At 40.4% G+C, this 19,542-nt stretch overlaps 1 protein-coding gene across 1 annotated transcript in view; it reads right to left on the reverse strand.

Annotated features, from left to right (window-relative positions):
* The window catches only part of LOC146776244 (galanin receptor type 1-like), a 723,192-nt gene that overhangs the window by 673,595 nt on the left and 30,055 nt on the right, over positions 1-19,542 (reverse strand). Inside the window, exon 2 of the mRNA XM_085636908.1 lies at positions 10,957-11,022. Within this exon, the coding sequence (XP_085493034.1) occupies positions 10,957-11,022 (66 nt within the window). The remainder of the gene's footprint in view (positions 1-10,956; positions 11,023-19,542) is intronic.

A 19,542-nucleotide genomic window follows, 5' to 3' on the forward strand; every position in this document is an offset into this window, starting at 1 on the left:
ACCTCTCCAAATGTATATCTGAGATCTTTGACAATAAAAACACATACGCTTTATTCAATGATAAATGATTGTAATACACCTCTCCACCAGATGGAAATTCACTACCTGTCTTGCGGTAAGCAAGCGATGAAACGCGGAGCTCCATAAAAAAATTTACTATTTCTTGTAAAGAAAAGTTATTTAGAGATTTTCTTCGAGGACATTGTAAACATGACACACTTTAATGCAACTTGTATAACAATACTGTAATGATGCACCTTGTGCAAGAACAAACTGTAACACTGTCATTTTGTCTAATCTTCTGGGGACATCTCAGACATTTTGTTTTATTCTATGTTTGGTCAGAAACACCATATGTTGCTAGTAATTAGCCGATTCTCGCCAATTATTATGTTGTCAACCTCACAAAACGCTATTTAGTTTGCAATTGTGCTAGCAGCACACATACAGAACAATTGTGTGGTTCGGTCGACAGCACGGCTATCTGCAAGACCTATTGTTACCAAATCTTTAACATATAAATAGAGAGGACTTTGGCTGCGATCAAATGGACATTTTCTCTCACCGAATGCTATTAACTGCTTAGAGTATCATTCCTCTGTCTATGGAGCGATTGCATTGTAATGCATGAGGAACAGTGTACATATCAAAAGTAGTATGAATCATCATGCATTTAATCATTTCTCTCATACGTGTGTTGTGTATAGAAAGCAATTATGCTTTTACGGTAATGCAGACTTTTTTAGAAACAAACCTTTTATATATTTCAGTCAAGACTCAAAATGCAAATCAGACCTTTTGGCTTTGCAAATGGTTGTTACCTTAGATAATCAATACATTCCAAAGACCAAATGATGAACTTCTTCAAAACACACCCAACCATCTAGTGCCTCCCAGACCCTCATATCAGTCTCACCACCTCTCCGGCCTCATCATCTTGCACCTCATCCAACGATCATATTGAAACCAACTAACATAGAACAAACTCTTAGATCCTTCAAAAACTTCTCCAGAGACAAGCTAAAGAATGAACACATTTCTTGTGCTTGCACCTCCAGGTATGATTTCAACACCCTTCTGAAAACCTCCAGCACATTTTTGGAAAACCATGTGAATACCTACTCTCCAACGAACACACAAATGTGCAATTCGAAACCTTCGGTACAATGGTACTCCAAAGCTTTTGTAGACAATAAACACTCCATCTGTGGATCACAAAAAAATAAAAAATAGAAGAAAAGCAACCCCCAACTATCTCATGCTACGGAGGTCCCTCTGAGTAACACACACACAACTTATATTATGATCCAAAGCCAACTACTATACTAACACCAATAATGAAGCTCCAAACAGAAGCAGAACTATTTTTCAAAAACAACCACCTATCGAATAAACCCATTACTTGACCCTTCTAATAGTTCACTGACAAGTGCAATGCCATCAACCACTTTGTCAATGAGAATATCCAACAGCATATCAACACCCACACTGTCCCGCTGTATCCCGCAAGGTTATCATTCAATATTCTGCCTCTTAACATCCTCACTGACATCCTCGACTCCCTATAGGTCACCACCTATGAAGATGTGCCCTTACCCTCATGCATCATTAAAGCTTTTACTGGAGAGTCCCTCTCATTCTTACTCAGCATCATCAATCCTTCCGTCACTCAATGCATTTTCCCTGAAGTACTCAATACACTACAGACCTTTACTCTACTGAATAAGCCCACACTAGGTTCCGACGACTTTGCCAACTTCTGGCCCATCACTCATCTAACCTATATTGGCAAGATCATGGAAAAAGCAGTTTGTGCATAGCATCAAAATCTCATCAACACCAATCATCTCATTCATAAGTATCAATGTGGCTACAGAACATGCTGCAGCATGTAGACAGCTTCCTTACAAATTATAGCTGATAGCAATAGATGAAGGTGAACCTTGACTCGCAATATTACTGGACCTCTCAGCTGCCTTTTATACTCTTGACCTCTGCACCCAGACCCAGGTCTTGAAGTCTTGAATTGGACTCACAGAAAATGTCCTTCACTGGTTCTCCTCCTACCTAGCCAACAAACACCAGTTCATTCACATAGGGACCTCGGGGTCCCAGATAGTCCTTACAACCTGCAGCATTCTTGAGGGTTCCACATTGTCCCCTGTTATCTTCAACCTCTACATGTATCCCTTTGGTGCTCAACTCACAAATAATAGAAACGTTCATCAATATGCCCTGTAGGTCTCCACTGAACCAGGCATCATTTGCAGCTCACCCAGACCTGGATGTCCAACACCTACCTGAAGTCTAACCCCACAAACACATAATTTGTACTAGTACCAGTCTATTAGTCAAACCTGGTTCAACGACTTAAAGTTGGAGGTAATCTAACCACAACTTTCATCCAAAGCCACGTCTTTTCAATTCACTCTTGCCAATGATTTCATTCTCACAGAAACACATCACCATGTAAAGAAACATGACCTAGTACCAAATCTTTCTGCTAAAAAAAAGTAATATACTTTCTCCCAGAAAGCAACTTTATTATTGCTGTTAAAACTCTCTTACTCTGACATCTATGTGGGGCAAAGCCTTGTTCCACAAACTCCCAGACACCCACTAGGCCTGTACATGAACCAGCATTCCTCATCATAGGCCTGAAAACATAACCATGTCATACATACCTTAATGGAACTCCCCTGGTTGCGCTTGCCAACCCGAACCATCTTTAAAACCAGCTGCATGATCTACAAAGCTCACATAGCCAACACTCCTGCCTGGCTGACAGGCTCACTATCGCTGGAGTGTATCAGCACATGCACAGCGAAGACACTATCAGTCTGGAGACAAAGAGTGTAAAAAGAAAAAAAGCAAGATAGCAGGCCTTTTTCATCTATATTCCCAGGATCTGAAACAAAATTCCCTTATCCCTCAGGGCTGCCCCAGCCGTGCTCCAAATTAGAAAAGCCCATTACGCAGCAATGGGGGAGCCCAGCACACCGCCGGAACTGGGTCATATAAGGTACAGAAGAGAAAATTGGTCCAAATGGGAATGGTTAAAATTGGAAAATCATTTTAACCCAAATCAAACAGATATTCACAAAAGATGATGATCAATTCCGTGATTTAGAAAAGAGCTGAAAACACAACCCTTTGAACAACACTACATAACGATGCAAGACCAGTTTCACTCTCAGAAACCAGCTACTTTTCCAATCACAAGTTGACTGTGTCTTTAGCTTGGACCCTGTACAGTGCTGCACTGCTTTTCTTATGGGTTTCCACTGTATAAATGCCTCAAACATACATAAATACATTTGTATACAAATTCATACATACAAGCTTACATGAATGCATTCATACATCAATAAGTACCTGTAACAATTAAAGGGTTTATGAACAATATGTTGAGGGACACCTGGAATTTTGTTGTACTAATTCTTGAGTACCAGCAACATTTCATTTCACTGACCACAATGCTTTAACAACAGTCTTGGTTATCTCGCTTTTATGGATTTTGAAGCTAGCTACATCCTGGTTAAATATTCTTCTTAATCGTCCTCAACTTATGCTGATGCTATTAAGATACTGTAAAGTTAATTCCTCTAAAAAACAATTATACAGTTCAAACCGGTTGCATTTTAAATATACCTATGTTCCCTGATCTGGATCACTGAGCTCATGTAATGGAGCATAAAATCTGTTTTCATCCTCCAGAGCTTTTTGCGCTGTATTTTTAGCAATGTCAAGACATCTACAGTTTCATATGATCTTCCAGGTCAAGGTTGTTCTTAGCAACAACAACAGTTGCAACAACAGGGACAAAGAGGGAAACAACATAGACAAAAACATAAAACACCAACAAGAATGAAAAGTATTGTAATTATATTAACAATTGGAGGAACAACAGCACTACTGTTAATACTAATGTATCTACTTTTACTACTGCCAATATTTCCACCACTACTACAACTACTACTACTACTACTACCACGAATAATAATAATACAAGTATTAAAAAGCAATTGACCGTTATTCCTTGTGAATAACAGAGGCTAGTATTACCCAAATCAGTTCTTCTTGACTTTACATTTTATCTGTTTTCCCCCGAAAAGATTATTTTTATTCACAATGTAATTGTAAAAGTCGGAAATTAGAGTCACAACTAAAGATGTGAACTGAGAAATTTCCCTCTTGCAGAAATGTACTCTTTCATAAAATTAACCAGAGAGGAACTGTTCTGCTGTCCCTCCACAGTCCTTCATTCTACCTGTTTTGTGATCTCCCATGGCCTGGCATTATTTTCAGTAATGTTGTTAACAGTTGTGGACTGGGAAGGCCCTTGGATGTGACTCTGATGCAAGTCTATGTTGATTAGAATGGGCTGCTGCTCCTAACCAATTGCCATAGATGAAACACTTCCTTTCAACTTTGCTATTGCCTATTATCTTTCAATAAACATACAGGTTGTTTGATTAAGGGAGTGAAAATTCTGTAACAGACAATAAAAAATAACATCAGCTCCTTTACAGTGTTGAAAGAAAATCTGACTATATATTGACTCATGCGCCTTTAAGGTTCACAGATATTTTATGGTGTTGAGGAAAATGGACCCTTTTGTCTACAACACATCTCTACCACCGTCACGAGTAAGTGTGCATCTCTCAGCTCAGGACCATTTTACTAAATCCATAAATTAGACTCAAACTTCAAATGTTAACCTTATTTGAGTTTAGAGACATTTGTTTATTTGCTAGTGGAACATCCAGTTCATCTTGTCGGTCCATTTTTGTAAAGGGACTAGCCAGGAGCCAGTACAAAGCTTCACCAAAATATTTCTATAAACAAAAAGACCCTGATTAAATAGCAGAAAAAACAGAAGCACCACCACTATGTATGACAGAGACTCAGGAAGATTCATTTTGTGCAATATGATATATAATTTGAATCAATCTTTCCCAGATACTCTCTTTGTGTGCGTGCTCATGTGTGTGTGTCAATGCAGGTTTTATCTATTCCTTATTCAGCCACAAATAGATTACTGCATCTGTCCATTACCTTAGGGAAATGCACAGATGCATATTCAAAACCTACCCGGAAATGAGCAGTTTCATAAATAACATACCCTTCTTGTCTCACCAGAATCTTGGGCCATGCCTTCTGCACTTCAGCTGCTACCCTTAAATATGGAAGAAAGCACCTTTAATCAATTTACCACTTGTTACTCAAAGCTTTGAAACCCAAACATGTGCCTACTTATACAAATGGCCAATGGAGGCCAAACTCTTGTACTGCCCCAGGAAGACTAATATGATTTGCATTCCATTATGGTATACGGTGCTTCCCCGAGTAGCATCTCATAGAGGATCATCCTACTATATCCTTTATTTTAGATGCTCACATATGTATTCTATGCAGTACTTTGATTGGTTACAGGCTCGGATACATTGCCTTTCGAGACCATGACCAACGTGTAGCTCCTGTGAACTAAGAATATTAAATATAGTTTCTGTGAGTTAGCCCAAGAGCATTCCAAAAGTGAAGTTGGAATATATTGCAACAGGGCAACTCTTCAAGGCCTTGTATACAGATGCAAAGCCATCCCATTTCAAGTGACGGCTTGAGTGAGTTCAAATTAATCCAGTGACTTTGCCATTATACAGCAGCTTAAGCACTTACATCTTGCCAGGAGTAATCTGAGACCTACATTGAAGGTTGCATTATATCGATTGAGACATGTTCATTTTAAGACAGTGACATTAGGATCTATAGCAAAAACTCTTAAACTTTCTGGCCATAGTTTACTTGCATATCCCTAATTATGCTGATTAGATTATCCAATGTTCTCATGATTTATATAAACTCCTTAATGGTTTTGTAACTCACCAGGAATGTCTTTGAGTGTTGACTATGCCTTCCCAAAAAGCCCTGTGTCTTTCAGTTACCTACTGACCTATCTTCTGAGTCTGTAGTGTCACCAGGGCAAAAGGTATGAGTACTTTTGAGTTCTGTCAGCATCCCGTGGGAACCAGCAAGGACCTCATGTCAGATGCAGCTGATTTCTGAAATCAATCAATCAGGAATTGTAAGCGTGCTACTCACCCATGAGGGTCTCAAGGCGCTGAGAGGGGGAGGTCCGCAGATCTGTTTAGCCAAAGAGCCAGGTCTTGAGGGTCTTCCTGAAGGTATTCGGGGAGGAGGCGCGTCTGATGTCTGTCGGTAGCTCGTTCCAGGTCTTGGCTGCAATGTGAGAGAAGGATCTTCTGCCTGCTCTGGCGATGCACGGGGTTTCGGCCAGTGCGAGGTTGGAAGATCGGAGGTTTCTTTTGGGTAAGTTGATTCTGTCATTGAGGTATTTGGGTCCGTTGTTGTGTAAGCATTTGTAGGCGTGAGTGAGGATTTTGAAAGTGACTCTTTTCTCCACGGGAAGCCAGTGGAGACTTCGTAGGTGTTGGCTGATGCCTAGGACGAGTCTGGCAGCGGTGTTCTGTATTGTCTGGAGTTTGTGCAGTAGGGACTTGTTGATGTCGGCGTAGAGTGTGTTTCCATAGTCCAGTCTGCTGGTGATGAGTGTGTGGGTGACTGTCTTCCTTGACTCAGGGGGATCACACAACATTTTTATTGTGGATATCAAGTTTTTTGTTTTTTTATTGTCACTTAGGTTTTTGATGGGTGACTGTATGTGTCCTGTACTTTTATAGCTAAAGCTGTTGGGTATCGTGATATAAAATTGCATTATGTTTGTATTTAGCTTCTTTTCAGTGAATATATTTCGAAAAACGTGTTTTAAAATCAGGTGTTCAGCCATATACTTTCAATGGTTTCTAATAGGCTTATTCTCCCCCTGTCCCTCTTTTAATCCTTCTTGTGAAGGTTTACCTTGCACATTATTTAGCTTGCACCAGAACTTTAGGACTGTTTGTAATTCATGGGTTTTTGGAAAAATGACTCTAGTGTTGCTCACATTAGAGATATCACAGTTGGTAGCGAGCACAATGGAGATAATATCTAATTTCTGTCATTTCAACTCTATTCAGGCATTTGGTGGAAGGTAAGGCTTCGAGATCACATTGTTAAATATCATGAGCTTTAAGCAATATGACTTGAGAAAGTCCATTATTTTGGATTTAGTTCTGCGAAGAGGGATTTCATAACTGGGGCTCTATTATTAGAGCAAAAATGACTTGTCAGTGGGCCCCACCGCCTTGATCTCCTCTGACCAAGTCACCCCCGGTATCATTTTGCTTTTATCTGGGTAATTGGTTCACACTGAAACCAGCTCTAAAAATCTGAGCCCAAATTACAATGTATTCTTCATTTCTATCATGCAGTAGTTGAAAACTTGGCAACCCCCTCTGAGGATCACATGTGCTTAAATCAACAAAATTGAATCCAAATAGTTGTTCTAAATGCTTCTTTTTTTTCAATAGAAATGCAAACAGTCAACATGTATTTTGCTGCACAGAGGAACTTTCTCAATAATACAGGTTTAGTTATGCAAGTTTGAACATTAATTCTAGACGCTTTTGATAACAATGTTGTCTTGGCTACCACTGATCTTGCTGTTCTTGTCTGTTATGCTATCTATGACCAAGTTGTTGCCATTCTTAAGACCGGCATCTGGCAGCGTTTTTGCACATCTTTTTTATTTTTACTAAAATCTGCCTGATCATTGTTTGCAATTTTATGATATACTCAAGAAAGCCTTCCAGAATAGGGCTTAGAACTTTGGTAATGGCTGGTCCGGATAGCAAACCAATCTGTATTTTCCTTATTTGAAAAGAAGAACTATTGTGCCCTCACTGGAGGCCTCATTCTCAAGCTCTAGAAGTGGAGAATAGTAGTAGACTCATGTATATTGTTGTGATTTGCAATTTGTTTCACCTTATTGTCTTGCGGTAACAAACAATAGGATGCAGTTGACCACCAGAAACTAGACCAACCCAAAAATCGAAGGGAGGAACAGGGTAAAGATGAGTGATAGTGGCCAATCTCCACATCTCAGAAATAATGAAACAAGTAAGTAGCTGAGATGGGGTATCAGGCCCTGAAGAAAATAACAGGACAGAAGATCTATAGACCCTGGTGTCACAAAAGAACCTGCCTCCCGTAACATTTCCCAAAACCCTTAAATGATAGATAGTTCACACAGTCCAGAGGTAACCACAAACACAGAATCCACAAGAACAGGCAGTGCTCTGAGCTAGTAATAACACAATAAACGGTTGCAAACTCTTACAAAACCAGGACGATTTTTATGCTCTTACTTAAGAGAATTTACTAGTTGGCACTTAGCTATATTATAACGTGTGTGAGTGTCCATTTTGGAATGGAATAGTCACTGCTTTCGCTCACAGCCATCTTGTTTTGATTACATGTCACATGATTACTATCTATTTCGGATTGGTTTTCTATCATGTGATCAATGGCCATCTTGGTTTGGTTGGCTGTTGTGCGACCGGTAGACATTTTGAATAGGGAAATCTTTTACATTGCATGAGGAGGTTGTTATGTTACTTGACACAGGCAATTACTGCATTGGAGGTCAGAACCTGGTCCTGCAGGATGTGGCATAATTTTAACAATGTTGGTGCAACTTCCTCTCCAAGTTTGCATTGACTGCCAGCCCTGTGTAATGTGTGAGTGGGGAAAGGTAGAGGGGTACCTCAGGGTATTCCAGCCAGTGGTTAATTTGTGAAAAATAAGTGATGGTGCTCTCGTCAAGAAGCAACTTGCACCAGTCCATTGGTCCTTTTAGCCCACCTATAATAGAAACAAAACAACTTAGCATGAAAGCTTACAAATGGGGAAAGGATGTGATGTAATGGCCAGAGCTGCCGACTTTGGAGCAGGAGAACCTGGTTCGAGTCTCGGTATAGGCTCACCATCCTGTGATTCTAGGCAAATCACTTAATCTCCAGGCGCCTACAAAAATGAATGTGTCCTTAACTGGTGCTCATGAAAAGCGCTCCAATAACTTTGGGTCAAGTTCACACTATAAGCACCGGTGTTGATTAAGTACCGGTGCCTAGCACCGGAATGCACCGGCGCAAATTAAGCACTGATTCCAGCACCTCTCCTTGTACAATGCTGTGCCGTACACAATACGCAACTGAGAGCTCAGAAATTGTTGTAATCTGGCTGATATCCACACAGAGCTCTAGCTGACCTTCTGGCTCATTCTATCCATATTCAACAAATTCTGTATCCCTCTCACGCTCCTCTGTGAGAAAGTCATGCTGACTGACAACCCTAATCTGCTGTGACTAAAACACAGACTCACTTGTTACTCTGTCCCTTTTCACCATCGGTGGATGAATGCAGCCATCTGTAATGCTCTCACCCTGGAGTTTTGCTGGATAGGTTTCATAGTTAGTCATGCTTACCTAAGCAGATTTCCACTAAAGAAGCAATATATATAAGACATTGTAGCAGATCTACGTAGTGTGATAGCTAGGTTCAACTACTCTTATTTTCACATAAAAGATGCTTGTCTCGACTGGATTAGCCTAGTTTTCCAATCTGGTTTATTTCACGTGGCAAACTATTAATATCTGAAAAATGTAATTTATCTGAAAAGGTTGTGATAACCAAGTATTGTGGCATACAGCTGGTTTGAATATACCTGTAATAAAAATAAAAACACACCCCTTTCAACCAGCTCTATGCCCCAGCTTCAGTAACTTGGCTATTTGGCAGTAATGTGGGATTCAGGTTTCTCTGTTGACCATTCACACCTTCAGGTAACCCGTTCAAAAGTAACTATGTCAGTGAGGAAACAAAGAAACAATTGTGGAGATGGGAGTTTCACAGCTTAGACATATGCAGCATTCCTGAAATATTCAAGAGTTCTTGATCAACAAGTATCTTTTAATAGAACTCTGCATCAACAAGCATGATATGGTAGCCAGTGTCTTCCAAAACGCAGCCTATTGCTCGGAAATACGCCGGAACCTGTGGATATATATATCACAATTCTAAATATGATGATGCTGGCTGCTACTTGTCTTCGAAAGCTCTGTCATGAAGCACCCTGAAGTCATCTTGTGCTGCATGAGACACTATGTTTCCACAAATATTACTCTTATAATATTTGGCTTACTTCATTTTATATATATAAACATATATCTATTCACTCAAAAGCGGCACATTTTAGAAAGTCCACCATGCAGCAGCACAGATGGATAAAGGTGATCTGAGACTCTTCAGGATATTTAAACATCCGTTCTTTTTATTTTCTTTTGTATTTTGAAAATGAATATTGCAAATTCATGTGGTCTACACCAAATACAAGTGACCATGACTGATGCGTTTCGGATATATATATATATATATATATCTATATATATATACACACACACCATCACTGATATACTGTACACACACACGATCACTGATATACTGTACACACACACGATCTCTGATATACTGTACTAGTGTATCATACTAATATGTAACAATTGCATTAATAATCGTAGATTCACATCTTTTTTACTTCAGTGCAAAGATCAAATCCATGTTCATTACCATTTTACCATTCAATTTACCATACTGCACAGATTTAACCCCTTTCATCCTGGTTTTGTTTAAATAAAACACCATGGCATAGACCACATATTTAGTTGAGCAGAGTATAGTATGCTATCTCTTATCATTGTTGATGGAGGGGAGAGGAATCATAGCTCACTTGAAGCTTCGCCTGTCCTGAGTCATGGTCTCTCCCCGCACTTTTGCAATAAATAGCATACTACACTATGTGCATCTGCATATCTGCATAGCTACTCACTATATATATATATATATATATATATATATATATATATATATATATATATATATATATATATATATATATATATATATATACTCTATCTATCTATCTGTCTGTCTGTCTGTCTGTCTATCTATCTATCTATATATTTTTATTACCCAGTGAGTTTGAAGGTTTTTTCTTACCTTCCTCTTGGATCGCTCTGATTTCTTCGACATGTTCTTTACTTTTTTGTGGAGATGGTACAAAACCTTTAAAAGAATATGAAACACCAAAAATTACTTCAACTAGTGTGGAAATTGAATATCGCCAGAATAGGATTTGAGCTAAAGAGTCACAGCCAATTGCACATATCATATGTATTTCTCTTCTAAAAACTCAGCACTTGTTGTGGTTTTGTGTCAAAATCTACAGGGCTCCCTTGGGTAGAAACAATGCGTATTGTAGTTAGCCGTAGTCACTTCAGCATAACATATAATACATTTCTGAAAGCAAAAACATTTCTTAAACAAAAGGGAGAAAGAAACAAGAACACAGAGAAAGTATTTTTCATTAACTTATGTATCAGAATTGATAACATTCGTTATGTAAACCAAAATGTATAAAACAAAAATACATTGCAGAATTTTATACTTCCAAATTCATACAGTGATATACAATAGTGAAATAGTGGTGCTCAGTGGTGATATAGATACACAGTGCAGAGTGGTGGTGGTGGGGGATGCGGTTTGTTTTGAAGGGCCAGATTAAAGAAGCAGTAGCAAATAAATTAAACAAATTATATAGTTGATAGCGACTATGTCCTGCAATCTGTGCCAAAATAGATCGTCGACGTTTCAACCCTATGGGCGCTTGGTAGAGTGTAACAAGCGGGTCTTCATCAGGACTGTGGAGGAGGAGAGGCCGCCTATGGGAGGGGTATTACAATAAAGAGTGTTCAAGTTCCCATTATTCAAAAGTAATTAAATAAAGAAATTAAATAAAGAATTGAAATGAATTATGTAAGCTCACCCTAGAGTTTCAAGGGTGGTCAAGGCAATTGATTGAAGGGATTTGATTACTATAGCTGGATGTCTGTGAAAAATAAAATGGTATTGTAAGTGCTAACTCAGATGTGAGTAAAACACAATAGCTTAGAATAATTCTAAAATCTTACCAACTGTGATATGAATTGCACAGAATATCTAGAGGAAACAAGATAAGGAGAAATTAATCACTAAAACCAGAAAAGGATTTGAGAGTGGTATAGTCACGGGACAATGGTAAAACTCACCAAAGAATGATTGTATTCTGGTAACACGGAGTCCTCACACAACACTGCTTCCTGGTTGCGGAGCAAGTGAGAAATGAGCTCTTAAGTACTCTAGGCCAAAGCTCCAGCTGGGAGCTTGATGATGATTGGCAGGTGTGTTCAAAGAAAGCATCACAAGGCCTCACTGGCGGGTCAAAAGGCTACAGTTGAACTGTAGCTAAAACAATCAATTAACTTCTGCCCGGTAAATATGTGCGGACGAAGTAAAGGAAAAATGACGATTTTGATAGTTAAACCCGAATCGCTTTGGCAAATGTATTGGGTAAGGGAAAAAAGTATTCATGGTGATACAACCTTGCATAGAGACAATTAATTGATTCGAAAGGAGGGGCCTACGCAGGCAAGTTGGGTGTGGCTACCACCGTCAGCTTGATGATTATTGACAGGAGTGTTCAAAAAAAGGAAAAAAGAGCAACCAAAGGGTTTCATTGGCGCTAGGGAGGATTGCAGCTGAAAACGGCTGAAAGAAATCAACTAAGCTTCTGCAAAGCAGATACATGTATTCAGGGAAAAGCAGCTTTATAAAAAATACATTTCATCAATTCTGAATGCGGATGCAAATCTTGCCTAAAAGTTTTTGAGGCTTAGAGAGGTATTCGCTCTCAGTGATACCATGTGTTTCATGCAATGGAAACACAGTGATTCATGCAGGAGTGACAAGAGTATCATGAGAAAGCACAATAAATGATAGAAGCAATGGATCTAAAGCACTCCGAAAGTACAATGGTATTGATAGTCATTAAATAATTTTTATAAACAACACTGGTTTTTTTTGGACATGTAAAAAGAAACATTTAGTGCTAAAATCAGTTTAACATAACAAAAACATGTTATTTTAAAAGACATTGGTACTGTGGGGGTTACTACATGTAGGTAGTTAAGAACATACAGTAAGAGTCCCCTTATGTAATGTGTGCAATTGTCCTTAAGCAGGGCGGGGGACTGGGGAGAACTAAAGTTGGCCCATCTGTCTCAAAGTCTCCTCCTGTTCATTGAGCCCCTCGGTTACTGAATTAAGTGAATGTATCCATTTGCACTCTTTATACCTCAAAGCTTTAACAGTGGAACCACCCCTGGGACTGGGCAGTATCCTCTCGAGTATAAGCCATTTAAGACTTGTAGCTGTGTGCATTTTGTTTGAAAAATGTTCAACTAGGGGTGCTCCTGGGACATTGCATCTCACCCTGCTCATATGTTGCAGTATCCTCGTTTTTACCTTCTGGGTTGATTGACCCACGTAAACTTTTTCACAGGGACATATAATGGCATACACAACATTCATGCTGTTGCAATTGGTGAATGCTGGAAGTTTGTAGGTTTTTTGGTTGTGTGTAAAAAACACACCTTCGATGGTAAGGGGGCAGGCTTTGCAACTCCCACATTTGTGATGTCCTATCAGTGGCGGTAATCCCATCTGGTCCCTGATGTCTGGTGCTTTTGGAGTAAACAAGGACAACAGAGGAAGACAGTCTATATAGTAACCATCGTATTCCGTGAGCGTATCGCAGAATGCAAAAATGAGCTTGCTCTGATAATCATTGCATCACTTCCTAGCCATAATATTTCAGTGTATGCCATTTTATGGTCAATAATAGCATGTGTCCTGAAGTAAGGGATAAAATACTGTTTTGTATATCTGATATAAAAATTGCAAAAAAGCAAAAAGTGTAAAGTTGTTTGTTTTAGACCATTTCCGCAAGGGCAGGGCAGATGTTCAAGATTTTTATTAAAACCGAGTGGAAAGCAGAGAGAATATTTTATGCTCCCGTCCCTAAGGCGAAAGAGAATGCTCCTGTTCCATCTTCCAATGTTCCTTTTCAGATAATCCTGTGGGGAGACTTTATTATAGCCCGGGCAGGACGAGATGGAGATATATCTGCTTATTGATGGTTTGGGAAACTCTGAGCGTTCTCTGTCCCTTCGGAATGAGTCATATAGTAGCTCTCTCACTGTCTTAATGTTCGTTCTCTCTGCGTCATGATGATGGAAAAAGGTGTGTTCTAAATCTACACTAGATAAACTTTCTTTTACAGCATTCAGCCATGGTATAGAGCAGCCCCTATCGCACTTGAGGCAATCACTGATTATTTCCTGTGTTAAAATTGCTGCCGGGTTTTGCCATATCTTCAGCCAAAATAAAGCTGGCCGGGATTTAATAAAATCCTCAACATAGTGCAGGTTTAACTCTTTGTGGCATATGTAGGTGGGTGAAGATATTTGTGCCCCCAAAACCTTCCTGCAAAATCTGTTTTCTTCTGTTTGGATACCGCTACTTTTGGTGTACCCCCACACCTCAGCACCATAAGTTGCGGTAGGTAGGCATTGGGATTTATAAATTTGTATTAGGGGCAGCATCACCTCAGCCCTCTTTGGCTGTTGTAAACTAATGATAGAGTTAACTGCCTTGGCAAGTTTGTTTCTGCCATGTGCTACATGTGCCGACCAAGAGCCCGTGTCTGAAAAAATCAGACCCAGATACGGGAAAGTGCTTGTGCTTTTTAAGATGTTATCTCCTGAAACTATGTGATTGATGCGGTATTTGTTAGGCCCGCAAGACATGATATATGACTTCTTAAAGTTGGTACACAGATCCAAACCAGCCATAAAAGAGACAAAACCCGTAATTAAAGTGCGTAGTGCTTTCGGTGTACGGCCCATCAAAACCGCGTCGTCAGCGTATAGGAGTACTGGGAGTAAATTACCATTGATGTTCGGCACATCGCATGAAAGATTAGACAGGGATTTATTTAATTCATTTATATACAGAATAAAAAGTAGGGGGGCCAAGACACAACCTTGTCTGACCCCTCTGCCTATTAAAATATCCCCGGAGACCTCTCCCTCGTTATTTATCCTAACACGTGCTTTTAGGTCTCTATGCAAGTGTGCCAAAAAATGAACTAGTGTCTCATCTAATCCATAGTTTAAAAGAATCTCCCAGAGTTTCGTGCAATTTACGAAATCAAACGCTGACGATAGGTCCATAAAACCCAAATACAGGGGGACTTTTTTGGCAACGGTATACTTGCCTAAAATGAGATTTAAATTCAAACATTGTTCAACTGTTCCCACATTACTTCTAAATCCCAGCTGGCAGGGGTGGAGAATATGATTTTCCTCTGCCCAGAGCCTAACTCTATTAAAGATCACCCTGCCCAGAATCTTCAATGTATTGTCTATTAGAGATATAGGGCGGTAACAACTGGGATTTGATCTGTCGTCCTTTTTAAAAATGGGTAGGATAACGCTACTTGACCAGGTATCTGGGATTTTGGTGTTAGACAAATTGTTAAAAACATTACACAACAAAGGGGACCAAAAATCTGGTTCGGATTTAATTAAATCAATTGATAGTCCGTCAGGGCCAGGGGCTTTATTCCCTGCGCTTTGATTAATAGCATCTTCCACTTCAGAGATGGAAATAGCAAATGCTGAAGTGACTACGGCTAACTACAATACGCATTGTTTCTACCCAAGGGAACCATAGTTCTTTATATATTAAATACCCAGGTTCCTAGAGACACAGGGTCACCCCATTGTGTTAATATATATAAAATCTACAGGGCGGCAACATCTTTCCATGGACTCAGAAATATGGGACTCTAGGATTTTTGCCAGAAGGAATGCCCTTGTATCGAAGTAGCCCATGGCAAATCATGACAGCAGCACAATGGAAAGGAGCATAAAACAAGACTTCATTAAAAAAGTTAATACATTCAAGTATGTTCTAAAGTATGCAATGCTAGTAAAGAGTAGTTGATAGGGAACCAGGTGAGAACAGGGACACACAGCCTCTGATCGCTGATGAAATGCTCGCTTTGTCTGCCTGGCCAATCCTGGCTGTGCTCTCATGCTATTTCTTGCAATAAACAACACAACACTGATGTCACCATTGGCTAGGAGGTGTGGGCTGTTGTCCCTGCAGCCCCGCACACAGCCCAGACAGGCAGGCAGCATGGGTTCAGAAGTGTTACAGAACATGACCAATTACTGTGTCTCTACTGTGCAGAAACACAGTGTCTCTGTACTTTTGTTTAGTGGCATGCTCCCCCTCATACATTGCACAACTGAGTGCTCTGTGTGCCAGGGTGTGGAAGTTAGAGCACTTTACAGTTTGCTTTGTCTTTTCTTTCAGGTCCTCTGAGTACGTCAGCAGTGCGGGACTACTCTCGCCGTTGCATTGCGTGCTGACGGACATCCAGCAAATTCAGTAGTATAAAGTACTAGTAGCAAAGTTCATCCTGTGACAACGCTCCCTCCTTTTCAATTCTTGGCAACAATGAGATGATAAACCCCATTACTTTCAGTTAGTCAAAGTAATAAATCATTCACCTATAGGAAACAGTGGGTGAGACGCGCCTGCTACTATTTGTGGTTGTCTGATGAGCTAAGTATTTGGAAAATGCCGGTTTGTGAAGCATGTACCAACAAAAGGTCCTCTGGTGGTCTTGAGTTTCCAGTTGGTAATGAGAAATTCAGTCTCCTCGTAGGAATGGTGGTATTTGTCGTAGTCAAATGCTTTAGTTTAAAAAACGCTTCTTGTACATATCAATAGTGGGCAGAGAGGCGTGTTGGTGAGAGTGAGCACAGTAAAGAAACGCACTATATTTATATAGTGTCAGCAGTGCTTAATTTGATCCAGTGGTTTCAGGTGCTCTGCACTGGCACTTAATTGTCATCACCACACTTATGACACTCTTGCACATGGTGGCGCTGTTCATCTAATAGAGATGAGCAGCGTAACGGTTGTTTATGAATACAATATACATAAAAAAATGTTAATACCTGCCATTCCAGCCATTCCTTTAGCTTTGGGGACCTGGAATCATCTAAACTGTCGAGAGAGAGGGTTAGTAGTTGTTTTGGTACCATCATTGACAGCGATGACGGGGCAATGGGTGGTGCAAGCTGCAGTGGACTCCTGGTCAGGGCCCTGGTACTTATTAACTTACAAATTAAGCACTGTCAGCCACCAATATGAGATAGAGCCACATGCATGATGTTTTTAAGTAGGGAGTGCTTCACTTAACTGCCCTACCAAGCGTGACAAAAAACGACCAGGAAACATAATTGCTAAACCTCCAGGACTCAAAGCAGCAGAGCTTCTGATACACGATTTATATGAAATAATTAAAACATCCATTGCACAACCAGCTCTCCTTTTCATATTTTTTTTATTTGCTCAGTTTGCAAAATTGTTAGCCTGTTCCATCTAAAAACACACTTGGCATGAGTGAAATTTAATTGCCTCTATTGTTGTACTGTGAACAATAACATGCAAAATATCCAGCTTTAAAAAATGTTATTTTTCACAAATTCAATGATATATTGTGCTTATGTTTAGAGCTTGACTTGCCTTATGTTCCAGCCTTCTATTTATGGAAGCTCAGCGCTGCTGCTGGTGCCTATGTCACTTCGCCCAGTTCACTGAGGTTTACTACAGGAGGTGCAGGAGGTTCAAGATAGAGAGAAAGAGAGGGAGAGGGGGATAGAAGGATGGAGAGAAAGCGAGAGATAAGAGAGGAGGAGAGAAAGACAGCTGCTGCAAATGTAAAGTGGTAGGGCGGTGCGGGGGGAAAGGCGGGAAGGGGAGTTGGGGAATACAAATAAAATAAAAAGACTTACCTGCTGCTCCCACTGATGCTGCCGGCTGCCTCGGTGCTCCTCTTGTTCTGACAATCCATGGGCCACAAAGCACAGGCACCCAATCCAGATGCTTCTCTCATGCTATACGTAGCCTGAGAGAAGTGCCGGAATTGGCCTGGGTGGGATGGTCTGATGCTCGCTCAGTCACAGGGAGCCTGTTCCTTTTCTCCATCCGGCTGTGCAACACAGCTGGTTTGGAGAAACATAAATGCACATTTCAGTTTAGCCGTCCTAAGACGGCCGGCGAAACCGACATGCGCACTTACAATGCCCATCACTCCTCCCCCTGCCATGGCCTGGCCCCGCCCTAGACTCCATCTTTCAGCTCAGTCAGACAGTGATACATAAAATGATAAGAATATTGTTTTATTATCATTTTATTTATGATCTGCTGGCTCTTAGTAGTGGGGCAACGCTCCTCCGCCATTACAGAGGAGCCTCCCCTGTAACCCAGGCCGGCCCTACTTATCTTTGCCATTTGCATTTGGTTTCTTGTGATTCGTGGCACTGGCATTATCCGAGTAATTAATTTCATGTTACTTTTATGGTGGAAAAGTATCGAAAATTATGCAAATGAACTTGCGTAATTTGAGCAAAAAGGCCTACTGCAAGAGCACAGAAACAGAGCACGAGCGACTGTTTCTCTTCATTTTCTGATCATTTAGACCTATTTTCTCAGTGGAAAATGCATCCCCTGGTCCCTTATGGACTCAAGGATGCATTTTGCACCAAGAAAATCGTACGAAGCACAGAGCTAAGATCATTGCATAGTTCTGCATATTCTTACATAACTTTACTGTAATTTTGCGCAATTATGCTACAGCAAATTATGCGAGTTAGACCCACCCCTATTACGTACATGGAAACCCCCATTTTTGCACTGTGTGGTCTTATATCACATCAAATGGACAATGAGAGGGAATTTCATGTTGTTTAGCATGTTACCCATAACCACTGTGTGTACTCCCAACCCCACAGCCCAAAGCCACACTCTCTACTCTCACGTTGAGAGTGGAGAGCAAGCACTTTGCTGACATGTCAGTGCGGCTTTAATTTTCCCCTCTCAGCGAGGGTCCAAAGAGACCTGTGTTGATAGGGGAGAAAGCAGTTGGCACAGGGACAATTTGGCCTGTTTTCTCCCGCCTCCCTCAGGTTTATAAGTACTTGGAAGAGACAGTAGAAGCCAGAAAAGATTACCAACTGCTATACACCCACCATGTTCTGGTCTATAGAGACCCGGGCAAGGCAGCAGAACAAAGGGAAAGTGAGTGCTTCCCCTGTGAGATGTTAACCACTATGGTGACATCAAAGTAGTGAGTTACCATCCGACCTGGCTATTCACACTAATGGTTTCCATGGAAGAGCAAGGGCCATGGCATGACCACAGATAGGTGTCTTTAACCCAAAACGTAAAATGGCACAGCATTGTAGTGGTGGTAAAGGCAGCCAGCCTTTCTACAGTCAATAAAGCACCTTAGCACAGGATTTCCTGCATGTAAGATTAAAGCCATAAAATGCAGATGCAAGTCCTTATTTATTTGTAAGGCTCCATGCAGGTACTAATGATAACATGTCCACCCCATTGGTGACGTATGATGCAAGTGCCTATAGTAAGCCCTCCTCCTTTTGAATTTACATAACTGGACTCAGTAGTACAGCAGCAAGGAGCCTATATTGTCGATAAGTGTATATGTTCATGTCTATGATACATTTCTTGATGTATGCCTATATTTGCCTTATATATCATAGCCCTTTCAAATATATTGCACCTACTTTAAATAGCCCTAAATGATATGCATATGGATCTTTTAAG

This window comes from Triturus cristatus, chromosome 12, assembly GCF_964204655.1.
Source record: "Triturus cristatus chromosome 12, aTriCri1.1, whole genome shotgun sequence".
Classification (NCBI taxonomy): Eukaryota; Metazoa; Chordata; class Amphibia; order Caudata; family Salamandridae; genus Triturus; species Triturus cristatus.